The 14153-nt window shown below is 40.6% G+C and overlaps 1 protein-coding gene and 1 pseudogene across 5 annotated transcripts; one reads left to right on the top strand and one right to left on the bottom strand.

The window, feature by feature from the left end:
• The first annotated feature begins 2865 nt into the window (after positions 1–2865).
• SNRPE (small nuclear ribonucleoprotein polypeptide E) lies at positions 2866–11851 on the top strand. Of its 4 annotated transcripts, none has more exons than XM_082432804.1 (6): positions 2866–3019; positions 3517–3543; positions 4525–4587; positions 5533–5611; positions 7815–8548; positions 11118–11851. In XM_082432804.1, exons 1-5 carry the CDS (start codon positions 2966–2968, stop codon positions 7868–7870), a joined length of 279 nt encoding a protein of 92 aa, XP_082288930.1. In that variant the 5' UTR covers positions 2866–2965; the 3' UTR covers positions 7871–8548; positions 11118–11851. The 4 variants fall into 4 exon arrangements, with proteins under 4 accessions (XP_082288930.1, XP_082288929.1, XP_082288931.1 ...); XM_082432803.1 differs by having other exon boundaries at positions 2884–3049; XM_082432805.1 differs by having other exon boundaries at positions 2894–3001.
• LOC309646411 (small ribosomal subunit protein uS19 pseudogene) lies at positions 11116–11584 on the bottom strand (annotated as a pseudogene). Its single transcript has one exon. The product of its transcript is annotated as a small ribosomal subunit protein uS19 pseudogene (transcript).
• Positions 11852–14153: the final 2302 nt, after the last annotated feature.

Genomic DNA, 14153 nt, shown 5'->3' with positions numbered 1-14153 from the left:
AAACAAACAAAAAAAACACATACCTACACACACACATACACTTGGTATATCATAAAAGTGGCATTTAAAATTGAATGAGGAACAAAGGATTATTTTTTTGTAATAGTGATGGACAACTGGGTAGCCACCTAGAAATTTTTTAAGTTATATCAGTTCTAGGATATACTGGGATAAATTCTAGATGGATCAAAGATTTAAATGGAAAAGGGCAAAATCATTAAGAAAAAAATAGTAAATCTCTTCTCATGAGTTGTATAATCAGTCAAATGATTGGTTATAGAGATCAATCCTTAAAAGTTTAGAAATCATGACTTCAGAAACAGGAAAATGCAAAAACAAGTAGCTAAGCATCTCTACATCTGAGATGGGATAGGTATACTGGTATGTTCTAGTCACACTGTCTTCAAATTCAGCAAATCTCAACTTTACTCCACGCACATCATGACCCTCTATTTGGTTTGGGGGGTGGTTAAAAAGAAATAATTATTCCGTGTGTTTCCTAGCTCTCTCTTTTTTTATTTTTATTTATTTGGTTGCACTGGGTCTTAGTTGTGGCAGGCAGGCTCCTGAGTTGTGGCTCTCCAGTTCCTTATTTGCAGCATGTGAACTCTTAGTTGCAGCATGCATGTGGCATCTAGTTCCCTGACCAGGGTTTGGACCCGGGCCCCCTGCATTGGGAGCATGGAGTCTTATCCACTGTGCCACAAGGGAAGTCCCATCTAGCTGTTTTTAAAAAATCACTTTCATATCCTTTGATCTCACATTTTTATGAGGTTGCCATTAATATTATCCTCATTAAACAGAAGGCCTTGAAACTGAGCAGGACCCTGTGAGGCCTTCCAGGGGACAGACCCCCTTGTATCTCCTGCCTCTTGTTTATAGAAAAGCTTTAACCTCCTAGGACTTCCCTGAGTTTCTAAGAGTAAATTTAATCAGAGAAGTGAGAAAATGCAGAAACAAAGGAAAACAGTCAAGCAAGACAAAATAATGATAGTTTAGCCATAAAACAAAGTCAAGGGCTATAGATAATATCCTGAGCCATATCCTTCAGTTGTTTTTCAGTTACCAAAACAACTAAGAAGCTAACTGCATCTTGACCATGAACACCTAGCCTCCAGACCACCTGGAGCCTGAGGATTGATAATGCTAACCCCTGTGACCTCACGTGGTTACCTCAACACCCAGAGAATTGTGCATGAGCTGATCGTGTACCTGCAAGCTTCTCCCTTACATTGTCTTTAAAAATCCTTTCCTAAAAGCCACTGGGGAGTTCGGGTCTTTTGAGCATGAGCTGCCTGTTCCCCTCGCTTGGCCTCACAATAAACGCTGTACTTTTCTTCATCACAAACCAGCGTCAACAGCTTGGCTTTACTGCTCCTCCACTGAGTGGACCTAAGTTTGGTTTGGTAACAACCTCAGTTAAACAAGTTAGGATTTTGCTACTTGCCCTAAGTGGTGTCCCCTTTGACGGGCCCCTTCAACTCTGAGCTTCAGTTTCCTTGTCTATAAAATGGGTATTCCAATTAAATGAAATTTCTGCCAGCCCACAACATAACCTAACAAATTCCAACTCCTCCCCTTCCAGCTGTGTTACCCAGGAAAAGATAAGGTCAAACATTGAGACCTTAATGTCTACACATGTATACTACTACTTCATTGAATCTTTAACCCCATGAGGAAGGAACTTTCTTTTTTGGTTGCGCCAGGTCTTAGCTGCGGCCGGCAGGCTCCTTAGTTGCGGCATGTGAACTCTTAGTTGCGGCATGCATGTGGGATCTAGTTCCCCGACCAGGGATCAAAGCCGCACCCCCTGCATTGGGAGCCTGGAGTCTTAAACCCCTGCGCCACCAGGGAAGTCCCCGAAGGTACATTTTTATCTCCACTTTGGTAACAACTAAGCCAAGACATGGCAAGGCTGAATAACTTTTTTTTTTAATAAATTTTTGTATTTATTTTAATTTTGGCTGTGTTGGGTCTTCATTGCGGTATGCTGGCTTTCTCTGGTTGCGGCGAGCAGGGGCTGCTCTCCATTGCGGTGCACGGGCTTCTCACTGCGGTGGCTTCTCTTGTTGCAGAGCCGGGGCTCTAGGCTCGCGGGCTTCAGTAGTTGCAGCACGCAGACTCAGTAGTTGTGGCTCACAGGCTCTAGAGCGCAGGCTCAGTAGTTGTGGCGCATGGGCTTAGTTGCTCCACGGCACGTGGGATCTTCCCGGGCCAGGGCTCGTACCCGTGTCCCCTGCATTGGCAGGAGGATTCTCAAACACTACGCCACCAGTGAAGTCCAAGGCTGAATAAGTTATTCTTGGTCACACACTATAACAGTGCCAGATTTGAGGCCAGAAATCAGACTTCAGGCTTTTCACGCTACATAGATCTTCTGTTGCCACCTTACAATAACTCCTCACAAAGTTGATGAGAGTTGAATCGGTTACTGGAGCAAACCAGAGCATCTGGCTTTTGAATTCGGATTGTCTGTGGCCGAAACTGTCAGCTGTGGGAGCCCTGAGTTTGGGCTTCTTGCGGCCCTACCCTGTCCAACACAACGCTGCTATCAAGCGTAAATTCCAGGGAAATAGGCCTTAGAAAAAGCACTAAACCAACCTATTTCACAGACAGAGGTACGCAATGGGACGATCTGGCTCTTAAAGCCGACTCAGAAAATGAAGTCGCGATGGCCAAGCGCTGTGCACCGCCTCCCGCCAGCCGCCGCACAACCGAAGCCGCTAGGCGCCTCCTCCAGCCTCCCTTTAGGTGGCGCTGTAGGACCAACCCACGTTCCAAAAATGCAGTCGCCGCAGTTGCTACAAAGCACCGAGACAAGCGGAGCCCGTGGCTAGAGAGGTATTTCCCAGGAGCCTCCCAGGTCGCCCCGCGAGCACCATGCACTTCCGCTTCCGGCTCTTTATTCCGGAAGTTGCTTTTTGAGGTAGTGTGCGGGATAGTGTGGTCTTTGTGAGCTTCCACCATGGCGTACCGGGGCCAGGGCCAGAAGGTGCAGAAGGTGATGGTACAGCCAATCGTATCCTACTCGGGATGTGAGAAGGAGGAGGTTCGGGCCAGGAAATGGGGGGGCGAAGGAGCAGACGGAGCAGGCCAGAGGGAGCGGAGTCCGGCCCCTCATCCCATGAGCCCCTGGGGCGGCCGAGACTGGGAGAAAGCGCGGGTAGTTGAAGAAGCAGTTACGGGTGGGAGGTGGGCTTGGCGGACCCCTGCGGTGGGAAATGCAGGAATGGCGGGGGTGAGCCGTTGGAAGACAACCTTAGTTAAGTACTCAGTGAAAGCGGGAGTTATTGGTCTCGTGCCCGAGGACGATGTCGGCGCCGAAGAAACTCAAGGAGAATGAGAGTGGGAGGGGATTCGTTTACAGTGTTTAGGGACCCCTAAATGGGTGCCTAGTTGGGCACTTTGCATAGGCACAGACGTCGCGTTCAGAAAAGTGAGATGGGGTAGGATTGACCAGTTCCAGGAAGCAGAGTCTATGCTATACGTGTATTTTTTCCTTAACTACTGCTGCAGAATCTCATCTTCAGATACTTGCAAAATGTAAGTTGTTTGTTGTTAACTGTTTCATAATTACTTTTTAAGTTAAAGGTGAATTTATTTGGCTCTTTGTTTCATCCTGTCTGATCATTGTTCTAGAGTTAAAAGTAGATGAAACTGGAGATTGCGAGGGTTAATTACTTTACAAGACCAAAATTACTGATTTCAAAAAGTAATTATTGGATGACATGACACAAAAGTAATTATTGGATGACATGACAGTGGTAATTGGGTACTTCTGTTGCAGTGGGTATGGCCAGAACATTGGAACCTTTCCCCCTTCCCTTTAGGATGAGACACTGGAAGAAAAATTCAGTCGGCTTTAAACTAGGTCATAAAGTGGTGTGTTTAGCACTTTGCGGGGTGGGGGACACACTTATATATATAGGAAAGACACAAAAAAGGGAGACAGGAAGGATAGGTTCAGAGGATTTAGTGGCAGCCTTCTTTCCTTTGAGGGGATTTTTAGCAACTCAAAATTTGACTTGACAAGGCGGAGTATTTATCTCTGAAAGAAAATGTGGCTCCTGTTGTTCTGACAAACTTTAGTGTGTGACAACACAATTGAAAAACAGATTAATTTCAAGCTTTTGTAATTTTTAATCACAGGAATTGAGGGCCCCCCCTCCTGATTATTAGGTGTGAGACATAGAGAACGAGTACTTAGAGAAAGCTGTCTTGGAGCTGGATTTTGCTATAGCAGATAAGAAAGAAGCCCTTTTAAATGCTATCCTGTCACAAATTTTCACTTTAAATGTATAGAGACTAGAAGCAGTGGAAATATGATTGAGTCCTAAGTTCACAGGAAAATTATTAACTTAGTTCCAATATAACATTTATTGAGAATGTTTCTTGATAAGTAACTAGTCTTGGCTTTTATTTGTTAAAGTATTTTTAGGAGCCATGTTTGTCTGTTGTTTGACCAAAGTGGTTGGATTTTATTTACTTATTTCTTAACATTTCTATTTTTGTTGATTATTTCAGAGATCTCGGATTCAGGTGTGGCTTTATGAGCAAGTGAATATGCGGATAGAGGGCTGTATCATTGTGAGTACCCAAGATATTTTATCTCAGAGCAGTTTGTTCATAGAAAAAGATTTACCAAAAGATAGCCAGCAGAGTGATATACAAAAAGTCAAAGACCCAACCCACGGAAAGTTCTTCAGGACCCACTATCCTTGTCTCATTGTTCTGCTTGATAGGGATTAGGTAATTCATAAAAGAGAGGGAAAATTACTAGAAAATTATTTAAACAACAGTATTAGTCTTTAAAGGAGGGGTCAAAAGAAATAAAATGGGGCGGGGGAGATGGGATTAATGGAATATTAGTTCTGGGTTAGGTGATACCTGAATAGAACTGGGTGGGGTTAGTTAAATAAGATGTCCACGATGGCAGAATAGCCTAAATAGTGTTGTTAAAAAGGAAGATATGGATGGAAGTGTTATGCTACGACTCTGGTATTTCTTTTAGACAGTGTAGATTCCATCAGTAATCTCCCCTTCCCTGTTTACTAGTTGAAAAACAAGCACGGTGGTTGGTGGTGATAGTGTCTTGTGGGGAACATGGGAAGAGTTAATTCATATATGTACACGCACTATATTGAGCACGTTATAAAAGATAAGGGAAATGGCTGTTTGGCATAGTTAATGAAATCTTAAGTCCCAAAGGTTCCAGAAGTAATTTGAAGTACATTCCATCTTCCTTTATTTAAAAAGAGGCTTAGGGAGTTTCCTGGTGGCCTAGTGGGTAGGGTTCCGGGCTTTCACTGCCATGGCCCGGGTTCAATCCCTGGTCGGGGAATTGAGATCCTGCAAGCCGTGCGGCGTGGCCAAAAAAAAAAAGGCTTAGGACGGGGAGGTGGTGTTTCAGCTAAAAGATCAGTGGAGAGGTGAGTTTCTGAAGTTAGCATCTCTACATATAGCCATTTTCGTTTAGAATGGTTTGGATATGATCTTACGTGAAGATGACAGTCAATTGGCTTATTTTTCTAGGGTTTTGATGAGTATATGAACCTCGTATTAGATGATGCAGAAGAGATTCATTCTAAAACAAAGTCAAGAAAACAACTGGGTAAGACTATAGATGGCCTTAAAGAATTGTAGAAATTTTTATTCACTTGCAGAATTGAATTGCAACTCATTTCATGTTTAAATTTAGTTTGCATTTGAGAAGTTATTATTTGGGAGAGAAATATACTCTTGAAATCATCCTTTGCCACTTATTCTTTACCCCACTCCGTTTTTGCTTTTGTCTCTCCACTCAGAGAGCTCTCACAAAGGTTACCAAAGACTAATGGTGTTAAATCTAATGGTCCTCATTTTATTGAGCTCTAAGCAGCATTTGGCTCTGTGATACTGTAGTCAGGTTTTCGCTTTTCATTACTAGTTGTTCCTTTTTCAGACTTTTATATATTCATTCTTTAGGACCTAGCCGTTAACTGTTGGAGTTGCTCAAGTCTTGGTTCTAGGTCCTCCTGTCATTCAGTATTATTTTCCTAGGCACTCAAGACTGCACCTTAAATTGCATTTATATGTTGACTTCCAAATTTGCATTTGTAGTTCTAGACTTCTCTGAGCCTACTCAACGTTTCTACCTGGATGTCTCAAAGGCTCCTCAAAGTTAGCATATCAGAAATCAAACTCAGTTCCAACCCCTCACACACTATTTAGAGCTATTTTAGTGTTCTCTGCCATACTGAATGGCACCAGTTCTATTCAGTTTGCTAATAAATTTCTCTGCAACTACCTCAGCCCCCTCCAGTTTGCTCTGCAGGCTCCTGTCATCTTTTATTTAAAACACTAATCTGAACTTGTCATCTCTTTGCTAGAAATCCTTCAATGGCTTCTTATTGCTCATAGGATAAGGACATCTTTAATGTATCCTTCAAGGTCCTTCATGATCTGGCCTTATCTCCCTCTGCTCATTTTGTATCACTTTGCACTTCATTTTCTGAGCTTCACCCACACTTCTTTCAATTCTTGGAATCTGCACATTTGTCCCATCATAAATCTTTGTATATGCTGTCACCTGTTTCTTGGGACTCAGATCAAATGTCACTTCCTGCCAGGGTTTGGTTTTGTTTTGCTTGGGGTGGGGATTGATGAAGGGTGTGCTGTGCTGAGTTTGTAGTAAAATATTCATTACTGGGATTATTAATGTCTCTGCCACTGGACCACATGCTGCATTAGTGCTTGAGTCCTGTCTTTTTTGTTCCCTAATATGCTCAGTGCCTAACTCAGTGCATGCCACATAGTAGAAATTTTAAAATATTTGAACAGTGAAGGCAATTTCTTAACCCACGTTCTTTAGGATTCATGGCTTCATCAAGACCTACTGAATCATTTCTGTTAAAACTCTATTAACTTGAGGTTTATTTAGGCATTTTGTCTTTAATTGTTTAATGCCCCACTTCAGAGCTCACTGGTATTTTTATCAGTGGTGGGTTTCAGGTGCCTCTTTCTTCCAGTCCTTGAGGATTCTCTTGAGCCTATACTAGCTATGTGGAAAGTAGATTCTAAGGAGTGGTATAATGTTTTGCTTTGCTTTTTCCTGCTTAGGCTATTTTTGTGAAAGCCTGGATTTTTCAAATTTAAACATGTCTTGCCAGGAAGGCCAAGCTAACCTTACTGATGTTATTTATAAATTATTTGCAAAGTTGATTTCCCATGGTAATATCCACCCTGTAGAACAGATTAATATTACCTGTTGTAGAAGCCTGGGAAAGTGAAACAATTTAATTGCTATTGGTGTTGATTAGCATTTCTCAAACCATTTTACTGAACACCAGTGTTCCTGAAGATATTTATAGATATTTCTCAGGAAAAAAGTATTCTCTGCTCAAATAAGTTTAGAAAACGTTAGGTAAAACTTAAACAAGTTTGTGTATCTCAGGATGAAATCTATTGTATTAAGAACTGTAAGAAAAGGGTTATAGTAAATATGCTGCATTTCCTAAAAAAACTAATTTCTCAACTTCTACAAACTCAGAGCATTAGGAAATGTTGGGGTAGTTGACTTAGTCTACAGAAACTACTTTTCGTAAAATAACATTTCTCAACCTTCATTAGGTTATTGTTGGAAAAGTGCATATGGTCTAATATGTACAACCTTTCAATATATGAATATTGGAAAATGTCACATACCTTCACAAGAGAGAAAGCATTTTCAAAATCACTCAAGAATGATCTGAAATTCTGAGGCTAAAAGCTGGTTACAAAGTTGTCTGAGTGGCTATTAATAGCTTTTTTTTTTTTTTTTTAATTTTGTGTTGCAGGTCGGATCATGCTAAAAGGAGATAACATTACTCTGCTCCAAAGTGTCTCCAACTAGAAATGATCAATGAAGTGAGAAATTGTTGAGAAGGCAATACAGTTTTTTTAGGTGTGCTTTGTTAGAAGTGTAGTTCTAAAGCATTTATTCATATTGTTTTGCTCACCTTTATGTTATTACCAGATGACAATAAATGCTGTGGGATTGTTTTTATTAAAATTTTTACATTGTTTTCTTTTATCCAGGTGTAGAGAGTTTTTACACAATGGCACCATTAGCTGTTAGTATTTATTTTAAGGTTTTCTGAAGATGGCACTTGTCCTGGGCATTTGCTTTTCACAGAACTGGGATCTGTAGATTCTTAAGGCAAAGAGTAGGAATTCTACCTGACATGTAATCTTCTGATACTGGGTGGTGGAGAAGGGGAGTGTTCACAAAAGTAAAGATCATGGTGCCAATATATGTCTTCATCATCAGTTCTAATTCTGAATGCTGGGACACAAGGGTTTCTAACCACAATAGGTTGGGGACATTATAGTAGCTCAGTATTTGCTTAGCACTCTCTTAGAGTTATTGTGTAAGGCCTTTGTGAATTCTTTTATCACTAAGGTCAGAATGTGAGAAGTATTTGGATATAGGCAAAGAATGAAAGTTTGTTAAAAAGGAGCTCTGTTAAGAGTTAACTGGAGGGAGACTTTGTGAGATTGGTAACCTGAAAAAGACCCACAGGCAACACTGGTAAGTTGTTGTTAGGCAGAACAATAGTATGTTAGTTGGGGAAACACCTCTTCTATTCTTATCTCCAAGAATTTTGGTTCTTCCTCCAGTAATTGCTTATTTCCTAATTGAATTATGTGGTCAGTTCTCTCTTGCCCCAATATCTCAGGGTTGTTCTAGTTAGAATTCTGTTAAATGGTTATAGAGCATCTGCTATTAGTTGAATATATACAGTGAAACAGACTGACAAACATAGCTTCAATACCACATGCTAAGTGTTATTTAAGTTGAATCTTGAAAGATGAATAAGGCCTACCTTAAATTCTGGTAATGGGCAGTATTATTAAGGGTAAGTAAGGAAGAAGCAAAATGTCCAGTTCCTGCTTTTCCAAGTGCCTATGAGGGAGATACAGAACTTTTCTTTAAACTGAGTAAAACAATCACTTCATGAGACAGAGGAGATTTGTTGGTGAGTGTAGAAATCAGTCCAGCTTAGAACTTGGCATTCTAGCTGTTCCACTCCATTTGAACTTGTGCCTTTTTGGTCATATTTTGAAATAAAGGGCTGCTTTAGCTCTTTTAACATATTTGAGTTTGAAATTCAATTGAACCTGCTACAGCATGCAAAGAAAACATTGGGCAGCAGAGGGAGTTGCAGTCCTGAGACTGCTTCAGCCTTTCTGGTGAAAAGCTTTTTGAGAGCAGAGCAAAGACCTCCCTGCAGCTTTCATGGCACCAAAATAGCTGGGAAGCAGGATAAAAACTGGAGCAGTATAATCCCTAAGAAAACCTGCTGGCTGCTTTTTCCATTTCCCTGTATGGCCTTTCTGACCTGTCTGCCCTATGTAAGCAAAGCTGTGCCTGCTGTGGCTTATCCTGAATGGATCAAGACATGGAAAGATCTATTTTTGACAGAACAAGTGGTGATAGTGAGAAATAAGGTACAGTGAACTCTTAAAATTGAGCTCTGTATTTAGAAATCTCTGCTTGCTTTCCTGCTCTACTGGAAGCCTGTGGTGTTTACTTTTTGAGTTGTACTTTTCCACAATCTGGAGATCTTTTCTTCCAACCAGAATTTGTATTACAGAAGGAGTTGCTGTCTGCTTCATTAAGGTTATTAAAACATGCTGCTGGGAAGCTGCTCTTGTTGGCAGCCCTTGGTATGTGAGCGGTTATTTTTCTGGAATGGCTGTTGGTTTCTGAAGGGGTCTTGCTAACCACCCATGAACTCTCTTGTAACATTCTTGAAGTGAGGGGAATCAGGCTCCGAAAAGTAAGTGCTGATTCGGGCCTGGTGTTCTGTTAGTAGTAGGGGGAAAGAAGGATAAGAATAGTTTGAAAATGCCAGAATTTTGTATATGCAGGCACCAAATATTATTGTATCACATTTGTCAATTTCAAGATTAGAGAGTGGATCTCTGTCTAATTTGGATTAAGGCATTATTAGCCAGGAAGTGTCACGGGCATTTCCTGGGGAAAACCTAATAGCACCATCTCATGTTAACTGGATGACACAGGATCTTTTCCCTAATTAATTATTCCTATTAGAACTGATCATAACCACATACTTGTGGCATGCTTTTTTGAGGGGATGCTTGGTAAAACTTAAGGTGGCATGAGAACTTAAGTCTGTTACTACTTAGAATTTAATTTTAATTTAAAAATTATATCCAGTGGAATTTTTAAATATTAAAAAGCATTAGCTTAATACATATTTATGATCAAATGTAAACTATACAGAAATATACAGAGCAGAAAACAAAAGTCCCTCCTTTTCCCATCAGTGTTCTCCATAAATAACCACTGTTAACAGGTGCTTTCTGAACTCTTTACAGATATGTATAGCTTGGTTTGATTCTCATTTTGGTATTACTTTAAAATTTCTTTTAGGTAAAATTTTTAGTTTTGGTAAAATACACATAATATTTACTATCTTAACCATCTTATTTATTTATTTTATTTTTTTGGCCGTGCTTCGCAGCTTGCGGGATCTCAGTTCCCCAACCAGGGAACCTATGCCCCCTGAAATGGAAGCGTGGAGTCCTAAACACTGGACTGCCAGGGAAGTCCCTATCTTCACCATTTTAAAGTGTACAGCTCAGTAGTGTTAAGTATATTCACATGGTTATGCAACCAATCTTTAGAACTTTTTTATCTTGCAAAAAACAAACTGTACCTATTAAACAACAACTTAACCATCCCTCCCCTCAGCCCCTGGATTTGAGTTTTTGTTTCTGAGTTTGATTAGGTACCTCATATAAGTGGAATCATACAATATTTGTCTTTTTGTGACTGACTTATTTCACTTAGCATAATGTCCTCAAGTTTCATCCATGTAGTAGAATGTGTCAGGATTTCCTTCCTTTCTAAGGCTGAATAATATTGCATGTATATATACCACATTTTGTTTATACATTTAACTGTCGATAGACATTTGGGTTGCTTCCACTTTTTGACTTCTGTAAATAATGCTGCTGTGAATCTTCGAGACCCTGCTTTCAGTTCTTTTGAGTATATTCTCTGTAGATTTTTGAGTAACCATCATACTGTTTTCCACAGTGGCTTTACCATTTTACTTTCTCATCAACAGTGCACAAAGGTTGCAGTTTCTTCACATCCTTGGCAAAACAACTTTTTTTTTTTTCTAAGAGAAGTCTGTGACTTTATTGGCCGAGCAGGCTACTTGAAGGGGGTGAAGCCAGAGGAGTGACCCCGATGCCAGCCTGGCGGTGTAGGTGATTGAGAACTCAGGCTTGATTCCACCTGGTTGAAGGTCTTGACCTTGTAGACGCCCACCATGCTGTCCACCATCTCAGGCAGGATGATGATGTCCTGCAGGTGCGTCTTTACCACCTCAGGCGTCTCCTTGGGCAGTGCCTCCTTCTTGGCCTTGCACTGGCGCTTTAGCAGGGTGTGCTGCTTCCTTGGCAGTCCTGGTTCAGCAGTAGCTGGGTTCTGTACAGCTGTACCAGCTGCTTGTAGGACATGTCCTACAAGGTCCACGCTGCTGTAGGTGAAATTGCAAAAGGTCTGCTGCTTCTGCTTCATTTCTGCCATCTTGTCGATTCTTCAGAGAGGTAAAACTTCTGTTTTTGATAGCAGTCATCCTAATGGTTGTGAGGTTGTAGTTTTGATTTGTATTTCCATAATGATTAGTGATGTTGAGCATCTTTTCATATGTTTATTGGTCATTAGCTTGTCTTCTTTGGAGAAATGTCTATTCAAGTTCTCTGCCTATTTTTGAACAGTTTATTTTCTTGTTAATTTGAAGGAGTTCTTTACATATTCTGGCTTAAATAAATGATTTGCAAATATTTTCTCCCATTCTGTGGGTTGCCTTTTCATTCTGTTCATTGTCTTTTGATACACAGAATTTTTAAATTTTGATGTAATCCAGTTTATCTGTGTTTGCTTTTGTTGCCTTTTTTTTTTTTGACCTTGCCGCAACTTGTGGGATCTTAGTTCCCCGACCAGGGATGGAACCCAGGCCCTTGGCAGTGAAAGTGCAGAGTCCTAACCACTGGACCGCCAGGAATCCCCAGCTGCTTTTTTAGTGTCATAGGTATTTTTATTTATTTATGCACACATACTCTTTGCAGTTCCGCTGTTATCAACAAAACTTGCACGTAGTTCCATGTTAAACAGCTATGATGTATTCCATTATATGAGTCTCTCAATTTAAGTAATCACACCCTATTGATGGGTATTTTAGGCTGTTTCTCATTTTTTACCATTAAAAAAAATTTTGTAATGAACATCATCATGCCTGTTTTTGTCCACTTAACATTTTCTGAGATGAATTCTTAGAAGTGGAATTGCTAGATCAAAGGATATACACATTAAAAAAAAATTCTATAGGTACTTCTAAATTGCCTTCCAAAGTACATGTGAGAAAATTGTCTTCCTCATACTAGGCAACTGTTAGGCAGCAGCTTTAATGAAAATCACAGGCTTATTGTGAGGATACTATGAAATAATAATTGCCAACATCCTAAGGATGCCAGAATAGAAAAATGGAAAAAATTTGGCCTTTGATGACTTTTGAACCACTGAATTAACTCTGGAACTTCCCTACCACCTAACTTTTTATGTGAGAGAAGAAGATTCCTGATTGGATTTTCTGTTACTTACAACTAAAGCATTGTAACTGAGAACAGTTGTCAGAATGGGGCCACTTGTCTTCAGTACCTCTTAAGCTTGGGATGGGATTAGTTGTTTAGGGAAGATTTGTTAAATGCCATAGTTAAGAAAGTTGGCAATTGAAGTGATAATCTTGGACTGTATGAGGGAATACAAATGAAGTGATGTGACTGATTTTATTCAATAAAACAGTAAACTTCCTTAGTTAAGAAAATAATTCCTGAGAAAGATGATCTTGGATCATCATTTTATGTCCATAGAAATTACTGTCTCTGGAGTATTAACAGATTAGCCTCATCCCCAGGGCCATCTGAGTTTGCGATGTTTTGCAGGGCTGGGAAATTGCAGAGAGGAACTAGGGAGAATAAACAAATGAGTGCCTCCTTTTGATGGGCTGTTACTAAACCAGAGATGGTAGGAGTAGAGTGGGAAAGGGAGGATTTTCCCCAGAAAAGCATCTTTCTTTAGATCCTACACTTGATAAGGTACTCAGTTTGGGAAGTTGTTTCTTGTTTTTCACCAGTGTCAGTTTTTATTTGGATGTAAGATGTTAGACATAGTGAAGAATATACAATTTAGTCCCTGGGCTTCCCTGGTGGCACAGTGGTTAGGAATCCGCCTGCCAATGCAGGCGACATGGGTTCCAGCCCTGGTCCAGGAAGATCCCACATGCCACAGAGCAACTAAGCCCGTGCGCCACAACTACCGAGCCTGCGCTGTAGAGCCCACGAGCCACGACTACTGAGCCCGTGTGCCACAACTACTGAGCCTGTGCTCTAGAGCCCATGAGCCACAACTACTGAAGCCCGCGCGCCTAGAGCCCGTGCTCCATAATGAGAGAAGCCACCACAGTGAGAAGCCTGCGCACTGCAACGAAGAGTAGCCCCTGCTTGCAACAATGAAGACCCAACTCAGCCATAACTAAATAAATAAATAAATTTACTAAAAAAAAAAAAAAAAGTTTAGTCCTTGTCTTTGGGGAATTGGGAAAGCAGCGAGGTACAGAGGGAAAGATGACCTTGGTCGTCCGCATACTCGGGTTTAAACGGCAACTTTAGAATTATCCAAACCTCTTAACCTCAGTTTCATAGGGCTGGTGGAATAATTTCATGAGATAATACATATAAAGTACCTATCAGGCCTCGGGAATGCTCAAAAAGTATTATTTGTCTCGTTACAAATGAGGATAGATCTGTCGTTTAAAAGATTTATTTAGGAATGTGTGGGGAAAAGGTAAACTTGTTCCACATAGAATGAGATAGATCACAACTTCGGGAATCTGTTTTGTTCTTCATGGTTCAGTTTACTGAGGCATAATTTACAGATACTGAAAGTCATACTTCACACATGTGCACTTTGATGACATTTGACAAATGTATAGTCATGTAACCTGTGCCACAGTCAAAACATAATACTGATATTTCCATGAACCACAATGGTTGCCTCAGGCTCTTCACAGTCAATCCACTTCACTCACCCTAGCTCC

This window comes from Balaenoptera physalus (assembly GCF_965194825.1).
Source record: "Balaenoptera physalus genome assembly, chromosome: 1".
Classification (NCBI taxonomy): Eukaryota; Metazoa; Chordata; class Mammalia; order Artiodactyla; family Balaenopteridae; genus Balaenoptera; species Balaenoptera physalus.
Note: the sequence above shows the minus strand (reverse complement) of the source record. Positions and strands in the feature narration are given on the sequence as shown.